This window comes from Anabrus simplex, chromosome 2 (assembly GCF_040414725.1).
Source record: "Anabrus simplex isolate iqAnaSimp1 chromosome 2, ASM4041472v1, whole genome shotgun sequence".
In the NCBI taxonomy this organism is placed as follows: domain Eukaryota; kingdom Metazoa; phylum Arthropoda; class Insecta; order Orthoptera; family Tettigoniidae; genus Anabrus; species Anabrus simplex.
The window spans coordinates 172,670,296-172,682,472 of NC_090266.1; the positions used below are offsets into that span (position 1 = coordinate 172,670,296).

General features: G+C 40.2%; 1 protein-coding gene across 1 annotated transcript in view; it reads left to right on the forward strand.

The window, feature by feature from the left end:
- The window catches only part of LOC136863475 (titin), a 352,605-nt gene that overhangs the window by 255,835 nt on the left and 84,593 nt on the right, over window positions 1-12,177 (forward strand). The window contains exon 6 of the mRNA XM_067139877.2: window positions 4,703-4,794. Coding sequence (XP_066995978.2) covers window positions 4,703-4,794 — 92 coding nt within the window. The remainder of the gene's footprint in view (window positions 1-4,702; window positions 4,795-12,177) is intronic.

Sequence of the window (12,177 nt, forward strand, 5' to 3'; positions counted from 1 at the left end):
ATTTCAAATACTAATTATCACGTCTGTAACATCACTTTTTAAGATACGAGTATCCTCATAAAAATAATTCAACCCCTTTTCACTTCTTTTTAACCCCCCCCCCCAATTTCCCGCTTAAGTGCATCTTCCGAAAACATAAATATACGTCCTTCTCTATTTTAAAAGGAGATTCCATTATCAATTTTCACGACTGTAATATCTTCAGTTGTTGAGATACATGTATCCTCATAAAAAGAATTCAACCCAGTTTTCATTACTTTCCACACCCACCCTCTTAGGTTGGTTTTCCGAAAACAAAACATTACATGTTCCTCTATATTTAAAGTAGATTACAGTTAACAATTTTCACGTCTGTAACATCTTCAGTTTTTGAGATATAAGTATCGCATGAAAGGTATTCAACACCCTTTTTCCTCATCAAAATAATTGAATTCTTTTTTCACTTCCTTTCATCCACCCCCTTAAGTGGACATTCCTAAAACAAAAGAATACGTGTTTCCCCATTTTTGAACAAGATTTCAAATACTAATTATCACGTCTGTAAAATTCAGTTTTTGAGATGTATCGTTATAAAGAGAATTCAACCATTCTTCAGTTCTTTTTACAATCCCCTTAAGTGGATTTTCCTAAAAAATACGCATTTCTTCGTTTCTAAAGGAGATTCCAAACACCAATTTCCACGTCTGTAACATCTTAATTTTTGAGATATCGGCATCCTAACTACCCCACCCACCCTAATTGCTTTTGCCGAAAATAAAAAATGCGTGTTTATTTTTTAAAAGAGATAAAAAATACCAATGTTCACGTGTGTAACAAGTTACGTTTTTGAGATATACTCTAGATATGCTAATTTTAAAATCCCATCTCTTTTTTCACTTCCCCTTAAGTGGATTTTCCGAAAACAAATTATCCATATTTCTTTACATTTACAGGAGATTCCAAACACCAATTTTCACGTCTGTAACAGGTCATGTTTTAGAGATATACTGTAGATATACTCATTTTAAAAAGTCACTCCCTTTGTCACTCCTGTTCACCGCCCGTTAGGTGGATTTTAAAGGAGATTCCAAATACCAATTTTCATGTCTGTAACATCTTCAGTTTTTGAGAAATAAGTATCCTCATGAAAGGTATTCAACACGCTTTTTCACCTTTTTCCACCTCCGTTAAATATGTGTGTTTCTTTATTTTGAAAGGAGATTCCATATACCAATTTTTACGTCTGTAAACTGTTAAGTTTTTGAGATATAGATATACTCATTTAAAGAATTCGCCCACCTTTTCACCCCCTTAGCGGCGGAATGTCCAAAAATCCTCCCTTAGTGAGCACCTAAACTCTAATATAAGTGTTCCCAAAATTTAATTTTTTATGTACGGTAGTTTTTGCTCGGCGATAATGAATCAGTCGTTCAGTCAGTCAGTCAGTCAGTCAGTCAGTCAGTCAGTCAGTCAGTCAGTCAGTCAGTCAGTCAGTCAGTCAGTCAGTCAGTCAGTCAGGACCTGTTATTTTATATATGTATAGATGATCTTATGTAATTGAATTACCCTTATATCACTGTTAACAGTTGTTACTTGAGAGGTTGATTGCTACATGCTGTACACCTACATGAGGTAGATTATTATACCTCCGAGTATTTACTCGCCTCTCTGAATGAAATAAGTGTCGACTTGCAGCTAGCACTGTTGTCCACTCAGCTTTCACGTACGGATGTCATAAAGTACTGAGTCTAAAGAAGCGTTACATAGGTCTCTCTCGAATCCTCTAGTGCACGCCACGTACTAGACCAGGGTCTGTCAAACGCCAAAATCTCAAGCATGGAAACCGAGGCGCAGAGGCTCTGTGCACCGTGCATCGGTTCAACTCAGTTCGTTTCGGAGCAGCGTTTTGTCTCGGGGTGACTCGGCTAAGCTCGGCTCAACTCGGCTCGGATGTCGGACCGCTGCAGAGCGAGTGAGGGAGTGGGAAACAGGCGGAGCGAGGGAGACAGGCGTGGGGAAAGAGAGAGACAGAGCTCTTGCTCAAAATCGAGGAGTGGAGGGGTCTGCGCTCTGGTCAAACTAGCGAAGTCGTCTTATGCACCTGGCGCCGTGCAATGCACCGGTGCATGCACCTTGAGCGGCCCTGTATAGACCATAGCTCTTCCTTTCTTTGCTTTCGTTTAATGTCACGCTAATACATATGGGTTTTGGCGACTATGGAATAGGAAACGACTAGAACCGGAAAGGAACCTATAGCGGCTTTAGTTGAGGTGCAGTCCCAGCATTTCCCTGGTGTGAAAATGGGAAAGCACAGAAAACTATCTTCACGATCTTCACGGCTGCCGATCGCGGAGTTCACACCAACCTCTCCCGAATTCAAGCTCACAGCTAGTGCACTCGAACCGTGAAGCCAACTCGCTCGGTAATGACAAGGTTTAGAACTATTACTACTGTAGATTCCCAAGTTAATTTCTTACTCGGAGAAAGAGATGTGTGGTGAAGGTAAGAGGGTTGCAGGGGAATGGAAAACCATGGAAAACCATGGAAAACCGTTATCAGGGCAGCCGATGGTGAAGACAAGCCCCTATCCGTCTTCCGAATACAGCGGCGTGGAGCCACGGTAGAGCCGTGGCCACCCCTCCTCTGCTTGGTTGGCTGGTCGGAGTGCAGAGCTGTCGGACCACGGACCAGCCGTGGCCCACTTGTGGGCCGAGACCCACTCTGCATCCGCCCACCCGCCTCCTGAAACATCTTCTAGAATCTTTTTAAAATCCGTTAATGCATTTTATCTAAAGAAGTATTCATTTTAACACACCACACTACGCAGAAGAGAGAGCTCGATTACGAAGTAATAACCAACTCGTAACTGGGCATGCGTGTGTCACTTTATTCATGCTGCATTCTAGAGGTAACATAGCTGTATGACATTACGTGATCAGCAATACGGAACGCATCAAGCAATAGACATCAAGAGCTAAATGTGCTTACCGCCACATCAAGGAAGCTTGTTATCCAAATCACGCTCGTTCCATAAAATGTGATCTCATGGGCTACTCTTGCGTAAATGGATTTTCCCATTGCCTGCATGAGGGCTCTATAATTGGCGTATCATCATTTAGAATAATGAAGTTTGTGAAATCTGTGATGAACTAAACTGCGATAGACCGACTGCGTAGAGTAGTTGGTGGGTTAGGCTTTCGCCTCCTATGCAGCAGGTCATCATCATCTGTTTACCCTCCAGGTTAGGTTTTTCCCTCGGACTTAGCGAGGGATCCCACCTCTACCGCCTCAAGGGCAGTGTCCTGGAGCTTCAGACTCTTGGTCGGGGGATACAACTGGGGAGAATGACCAGTACCTCGCCCAGGCGGCCTCACCTGCTATGCTGAACAGGGGCCTTGTGGAGGGATGGGAAGATTGGAAGGGATAGGCAAGGAAGAGGGAAGGAAGCGGCCGTGGCCTTAAGTTAGGTACCATCCCGGCATTCGCCTGGAGGAGAAGTGGGAAACCACGGAAAACCACTTCCAGGATGGCTGAGGTGGGAATCGAACCCACCTCTACTCAGTTGACCTCCCGAGGCTGAGTGGACCCCGTTCCAGCCCTCGTACCACTTTTCAAATTTCGTGGCAGAGCCGGGAATCGAACCCGGACCTCCGGGGGTGGCAGCTAATCACGCTAACCACTACACCACAGAGGCGGCTATGCAGCAGGTACGGGGATTAAATCAAGGTATACCGAGAGAATTAGCTGCGTGGTTAGGTTCGCACAGCTGTGAACTTGCATTCGGGAGGTAATTAAGGGGACGTAAAACAAATTGTAAAAAAAAAAAAAAAAAGTCACGGCTAAGTGTGTAGACAATTAAGATGACGATGCGTGTTGTTTACATGGACCTAACATCTAGGTCATCAGCCTATACACTTTTAAGTAGGCTGAAGTGCGAGAGATGCGTATCAGTACATTCACGGTACATTCAAAAATCCCTTTTAAGGTCAAAATTGTGGCTCTCTGGTGTCTCTCTGATAGCAATTGAAAAGACATAAATTATGCATATTTTTGCAAGTTGCTTTATATCGCACCGACACACAGAGGTCTTATTGCGACGAATTATTATTATTATTATTATTATTATTATTATTATTATTATTATTATTATTATTATTATTATTATTATTATTATTATTATTATTATTATTATTATTATTATTATTATTATTATTATTATTATTATTATTATTATTACGCTGGCCCCGTGGTGTAGGGGTAGCGTGTCTGCCTCTTACACGGACGCCCCGGGTTGGATTCCCGGCCAGGTCAGGGAATTTTACCTGGACCTGAGGGCTGGTTCGAGGGCCACTCAGCCTACGTAATTAGAATTGAGGAGCTATCTGACGGTGATATGGCGGCCCCGGTCTAGAAAGCCAAGAATAACGGAGGAGAGGATTCGTCGTGCTGACCACACGACAGCTCGTAATCTGCAGGCCTTCGGGCTGAGCAGCGGTCGCTTGGTAGGCCAAAGTCCATCAAGGCCTGTAGTGCCATGGGACTTGGTTTGGTTTATTATTATTACCAGATACGTTCCAATATATATTTTCAAAACTCAATGTACTCTATTTCATGACGGTATGATATTTTTCTTTCCATTCACTTGCGCTACTGATATTTTAGTTAGTGTTCGCTATATCTGTGCTACAAATGTAACCTACAAACTTTTGTCTGATTTTTCCAGTTTACGACCTGCAGGACCACCTCCAGTTTTCTCCAAGGAATTGCTTCCGATAAAGGCTAAAATTGGAGATACCATCACCTTGGCGTGTAAAGGTAAAATGTTTGAAGTACTAACTATTTACTGGTTACACATAATCAATAACTATTGAATAAGTATCATATGTAATTGTTTGTATTTAAAATACAAATGGAATGAATTTTAATAAAATGCTATTTAATTGCGATCATTATAACATATGTCAGCCTGGTGGTGTAGGTATAGCGTGCCTTCCAAGCTTGTCCAAGGATTCTTATTTTGGATTGCATAATCGAACAGGGCACCTTAATTTTCAGGCTGTCTAAGTTTATTTATTTTGTTTATAGGAGAATAGCCTATTATTCGGTTGTAGTTTGACACCTGTGTTTGACAGTTTTGAGATGGGCAGTAGACAATGGTATGATGATAAACGGGGTTAAAAGTCAGGTTGTGAGTTTCACAAATAGGAACAGTCCTCTCTGTTTTAATTAATGCGTTGATGGGGTGAAAGTTCCTTATGGGGATCATTGTAAGTACCTAGGTGTTAATATAAGGAAATATCTTCATTGGGGTAGTTACATAAATGGGATTATTGTAAATAAAGGGTACGGATTTCTCCACATGGTTATGAGGGTGTTTAGGGTTTGTAGTAAGGATGTAAAGGAGGGGGAATATAAGTCTCTGGTAAGACCCCAAATAGAGTATGGCTCCAGTGTATGGGACCCTCACCATGAATACTTGATTGAAGAACTGGAAAAAATCCTAAGAAAAGCAGCTCGATTTGTTCTGGGTTATTTCCGACAAAAGAGTAGTGTTACAAAAATGTTGCAAAGTTTGAGCTGGGAAGAACAGGGAGAAAGGAGACGAGCTGCTCGACTAGGTGGTAAGTTACGAGTTGTCAGTGGAGAGATAGCATGAAATGACATTAGTAGACGAATAAGTTTGAGTGGTGTCTTTAAAAGTAGGAAAGATCACAATACGAAGATAAAGTTGGAATTCAAAAGGACCAATGGAGCGAATATTCGTTTAAGGAATGGGAGTTAGGGATTGGAATAACTTACCAAGGGAGATGTTCAATAAATTTCCAATTTCTTTGCAATCATTTAAGGAAAGGCTAGGAAAACAACAGACAGGGAATCTCCCACCAGGGCGACTGCCCTGAATGCAGATCAGTAGTGACTGAGCTCATACATAGTAAAGGTATCTGAAGTTGCAACACGTCTTATCACCAGCCGTTTACGTATCTCGGAACATAAGATGGCAGGAAGAAGAAAGGAAGAGATCCTGAGGTAAATCCCTGTAGCAGTTTCCTACGTCGCACCGACACAGTTAGATCTTATGGCGACGATATGATAGGAAAGGCCTAGGAGTTGGAAGGAAGCGGCCATGGCCTTAATTAATGTACAGCTCCAGCATTTGCCTGGTGTGAAAATGGGAAACCACGGAAAACCATCTTCAGTGCTGCCGACATTGGGATTCAAACCCACTATCTCCCGGATGCAAGCTCACAGCCGCGCGCCCCTAACGCGCCCGGTTAAACATAAATTTAAGGCGTTCTGTTTTGGAGCCCTATGTGAAGCATGGCATATGACGCCCAAGGCGTTTGTAGCAACATTTGCCTTTGTTTAGCGTTAGAGAAAATATTGAGAACGGTATGATTTAATTTAAACTCAATAGATCTAACCCTTCTTGCCGAAACCTACCTTGAAGCTTTGGTGACATAATCGATGTGACCAGAAGACCATTTGAAAATAAAATAGCTGCTTCTTTCCACTATAAGACCTTGAAATCGAAGATGGGACCGTACGTGGCCACACGGTAACGCGGCGGAGCTAGCTGGGCATCCCTGCCTCACCGGCGAACTGTATGGACTTCACTCACGGTTCTCTGCTTACAGCGTGGACTGTACAATCTAACCTGTAGCGACTAGTATCACTGTCCTATTTCGTACATGCCTAGTTCGAGACCTTACAGTGGAAACAAGCAATTAATATTTTGCATGTAGTCTTCTCGTAGCACATCGGTTATATCACCAAAGTTTCAAGGTAGCCTATTATATGAAGAGTGTGATACTTCCCTAGAAGGAATTACGCAACTCTTGTGAGACGGCTCTTCATCGTCAATTTACTATTCTGAGATGTTCCTTCTTCAAAAGCACACTAACACAATTGCCTATAATTTCCGTGTGAATCTTGAAGTTAACGAGATTTCCACTTGGACTGGATATTATTACAAAATTATATCAGCCAAACTACACTAGAAATTTTTGGTGTTGCCTTCCAGCCGCAAGCTAGAGGAAGAATCATAATTTCTGGAGAAAGTCGGGTCAGTAATTTAATTTGAAGTTATTATTATTATTATTATTATTATTATTATTATTATTATTATTATTATTATTATTATTATTATTATTATTATTATTATTATTATTGGGAGCCTCCGTGGCTCAGACGGCAGCGTGTCGGCCTCTCAGCGCTGGATACCGTGGTTCAAATCCCGGTCATTCCATGTGAGATTTGTGCTGGACAAAGCGGAGGCGGGACAGGTTTTTGTCCGGGTACTCCAGTTTTCCCTGTCATCTTTCATTCCAGCAACACTCTCCATTATCAGTCCTTAATAAATCACTTTGGGAGTGGCGACCCCATCGTAATAACAGCCTATATCCCTGACCCGGTCAATGACTGGAAAACAGGTTGCAGGTTTTCATTTTCATTGTTATTATTATTATTATTATTATTATTATTATTATTATTATTATTATTATTATTATTATTATTATTATTATTAATCTGTTTACCCTCCAGGGTTGGTTTTTACCTCCGGACTCAGTGATTGATCCCACCTCTACCGCCTCAAGGGTAGTGTCCTGGAGCGCGAGACTGGGTTGGGGATACACCTAGGGAGGAGGACCAGTACCTCGCCCAGGCGGCCTCGCCTGCTATGCTGTACAGGGGCCTTGTGGGGGTTGGGAAGATTGGAAGCGGCTGTGGCCTTAAGTTAGGTACTGACGCCGGGTGCAGTACCATCCTGGCATTTGCCTGGAGGAGAAGTGGGAAACCACGGAAAACCACTTCGAGGATAGCTGAGGTGGGAATATAACCCAGCTTTACTCAGTTGACTTTCCGAGGCTGAGTGGACCCGTTGCACTTTTCAAATTTCGTGGCAGAGCCCGGAATCGAACCCGGGCCTCCGGGAATGGCAGCTAATCACGCTAACCACAACACCACAGAGGCAAGCATTATTATTATTATTATTATTATTATTATTATTCATGGCGTTCCGTTAGTACAACATTTACATAAATGAAATAGAATAATAATTATTTGACGGCACATTATGTATTTCAAGATACAAATTAGCAAATATTCAGCACAGATGTTAACTGCAATCCAGGGATGCATTGCGCCACTTGTACCAGGATTAAAACGGTATCCCAATCTTTCTGCACGAGTGGTGTGTCCATAAATTATTGTACGATACTCTAAACACGGTCAAATACAGATATTGGGTAAAATATCTTAGTCAGAACTAAACTTTTGTGTGTGTTTTTGCCTTAAAAGAGGTGTGTATTTGAATGTTATGATTCAAGCAACCCATATCGACGGTGAAGAATCATCGGACAACGAAACGACTTAAAAACCAGTGCTCTACAATCTGAGTCACTCAGTCATTCAAACTTCTATAATTATTATTAACCGAGTAAGTGGCCGCGTGGTTTGAATCACGTAGATACCAGCTTGTTTTCGGAGATAGTGGGTTCGAGTACATTATTACATTGGATAGTGGAATGCCGTACTTGTTTACTAAAGGCTTTACATCTCTGTGTCTTTAAAGTGGACTTATATTATACGTATTTTCTTTCTCTATTGTAGGCTATGATGTTGTAACTTAATCAGCATGAAAAAGCAAGGATGTGTCTCCTTACATCTACCTGCACTCAACCATACGCGTTTTGTAGTGTTGCTCCCCTGCTTAATTATTCTGAACAATTATTAGGAGACATCAAAACAATCCAATAAGCAACAGTTGAGTACTAATTTACGAAGACAATTATTTTATCATTTGCTTTACGTCGTACTGGCACAGATAGGTCTTGTGGTGACGATTGGATAGGAAAAGGATAGGAGTGGGAAGGAAGTGGCCGTGGCCTTAATTAGGGTACAGCCCCAGCATGTGCCTGGTGTGAAAATGAGAAACCACGGAAAACCATCTTCAGGGCTGCCGACATTGGGTCTCGAACCTACAATCTCCCGAGTTCTAGATGATAGCTACATGACCCAAATCGTGCAGCCACTTCCTTGGTTCTACAGTGACAACGAGAGGAGATATGGCGGTACATTTTCAATGAAAAATACAAAATATTATTGCCAAATAATATTTGGTTTATAGGCCCTACTTATTATCATCTTACATATAAGGTTTCCAATTTTTTTTTTTTTTTTCTTGATTGCAGTATTACTAAAAGTGTCATTCTACTTGAGATGTAGCAACTGCTGTAATTCGAATTTTCTCTGTTAATACTTATAGTATTGAGAAGTTCAATTGAACAAAAATTTATAGATAAATCATCATTCATGGTACATTGCAATATGTGGAGATTCCTTCTTCTTCTAATAAAAGTATTGGAGCTAATATTATAGGCTGCTGTTATGTTCAAACCTCAGCAAGGTTTGCATTATACAACAGCCATTTCACTAACATGGAATGGAACAGGCCCTTTCTTCAATAAATTCATTTTTTTCTTGCTAGTCGTTTTACGTCCCACCGACTCTGTTTTTATGGTGACGATGGGATTGGTAGGACTGGGAAGGAAGTGACCGTGACCCTAATTAAGGCACAGCCCCGCACTTGTCTGGTATGAAAATGGGGAGACTTGGGTTGGTATGTGTATACCAGTATATGGGAAACCACAGTAAATCAACATCAGGGCTGCCGACAGTGGAATTCGAACCCATCACCTCCCGAATGAAAGCTAATAGCTACATGGGCCAAACCACGTAACCAACTCGCTCTGTACTAAATAATTTTATTGGGATGTTATTGGACATTGAGAGTTACGACAACGAATCTAACAAATCTACAAATTCAGGCTTCATACTTTCATCTAGTGAATGAAACCGTAAATAGGCTAGATATATTTTCTAAAAGGTTAAATTCTAGTCCTGGTTGTAGGCTTATTTCATAGAGAATTTAAAAACTCCTGTCTCTCTGACATTTTCGGACAGTGGCCTGCGAAAAATATAATTCTAGACTACAGTGCTCAAATCAGTGTGTCACAAAACTGAAAAATTAGTAACTTTTTAACAGAAAAAGTGTACCGGAATATAAGTTTTTAATATTTGTACACTGTAGTCACTAATGTGTTTTCGATGAAGTAAGTCATTCAAGCAAAAGGGATTAACTACAATTTCTGCTTTGTCTGGAAATAATAATGGTTTCAATTGGTCCAGGTTTAGCAGAAAATGAAATAGATTTTCATTTATATCTCATTCAAACAGTTACAATATCATTAGATAAATTTAAGATTGTTGTTTGTCCTTGTATTTTATATAGAATTCTGGTTTCGTTGTTGTCTTAAATTCAGACAACAATCTTTTGGATATATCTATGGCACAATTCCCCTTGTATTTTTCGTTTCTTAATTTCTTTAAAGAAATGTTTGTTGATTCACTGCAAGATGACAAGACAATCACTCAAACAGATGATCATATTTAATCATTTTCCTAGAAAATGAAATGTAAAATTACATCAGTATTGTCGGTCCCGAATGCAACTAGTAGAGGATTTAGAAATAATTATGAGCCTAAATCCAAATCGAGTGAAATATATAAACAAAGACATACAGAACTATGGCGGTTATTCTGGGTGCATTCAACCTTAGAAGTAGGCTAAACATATACTTTCTCTTGCATTCATTCTACTTTGAAACAAGAAATTATTGTTTTAAGAGCAGTGCTATAGTTGGTAAATATCACCCTTTTCGACTAAAGGTAATGTTAGCCAACTACTCACATTCAAAATTACTGCTACAATTACTTCGCATTCAATCATGAAACTTTCATAATGCTTCAACATAGTTATGGGTTTCTTTTGATCAAAGAAATCATGTGAAGGTTGCACACTCATACACCTCTCACTTCATATGACTATAGATCTATAGTACACAAAATCAATGGAGGCACAATGAGAGATCAGGAGAATTAGCTGTTAGATTTTTAAAACCAAAATTTCATTGAAACACACAAATTTTATGCATGCTGTTGGGTTGAACTTTTCCATCACTGAACGTTTTTAATTAGACCAAATAGACTAACAATTACTGTATGCACAGGTATAGTTCCGATAAAGCACCAGTGCAAATTTAAAGGTATTTATGATGGAAATTTGCTTTGCTTGAAGATGGCACAAATCAGCAAGTTTCAAAGAATGGTTAAACAATTTCAAAGTAGAGGACATTTTCTCTATCAACGTAATTGGATAGATGGGAGCAGCACCAACTCTGAAGGGACCAGGTCCGCTTGGCCACCCCACAAAGTATAAGAAGAAGAGACCGAACGTGTTGGATGCCGGTTCAGGTCGCGTAGCTTTGAGCTTGAATTTGAGAGAGTGGATTCGAATTTCACCGTCGGCAGCACGGAAGATGGTTTTCCATGGTTTCCCATTTTCACACTAGGCACCTTAATTAAGGCAACGGCTGCTACCTTTCCAAAACTACCCCTAACCATTGTTGCATCGCCGAAAACCTTCTATGTATTAGTGCTACACTATGAGAGTGAGTGTGTAAGTTATGTGTATCTGGTACAAGAAAGTGGAAACAATGCTGGGAGCCCGTGGTATCCACATCACATTTCACAAGTTGTGAGCCCTTCTACAGAACACAATTGAGAGCCAAATACATGACATGTTATTTTTATTTCATTTTTTCCTATCACAGACTCGCCGTATTGCACTGTATAAAATTCTCAAAATGTTCGTATTATTACACTAAAAAAATTGCACCTTGTATTTTCCAATAGGAATAAAAGAAATGTAAGTATTCTCTAGGTTTTAGAAGTCTTAGCCTTCCTGAGAATCGCTCTCACAAGAGATTATAAAATTCTTGCTAATTCCGTAATACTGTATTTGATTTCACATTCAAAAGCCATGTCTATTCTTTCAGGTACCCCGCTACATTATGTACAATACCACACATTTATCCTTTTAGCGGTCGATTTGTTCCTTGCTTAAAGTTATATTATTTTCGTCTTCCTATTCAAGTGTGATATGAAAACTATCCATACTAAAGAATACTGATAAAGATGTAAGACAGTAAATATGATGTAAAATCTGCAATGCTATAGCAAACACTGACTCGGACATTTGTAAAAAGGTACCATACTGGATCCTTGATGCTACCATTAGTTTGCATAATCCACGAGCAAATTGATTCTGCCAGTCCTTACCATCCTCCCTTCGATTAT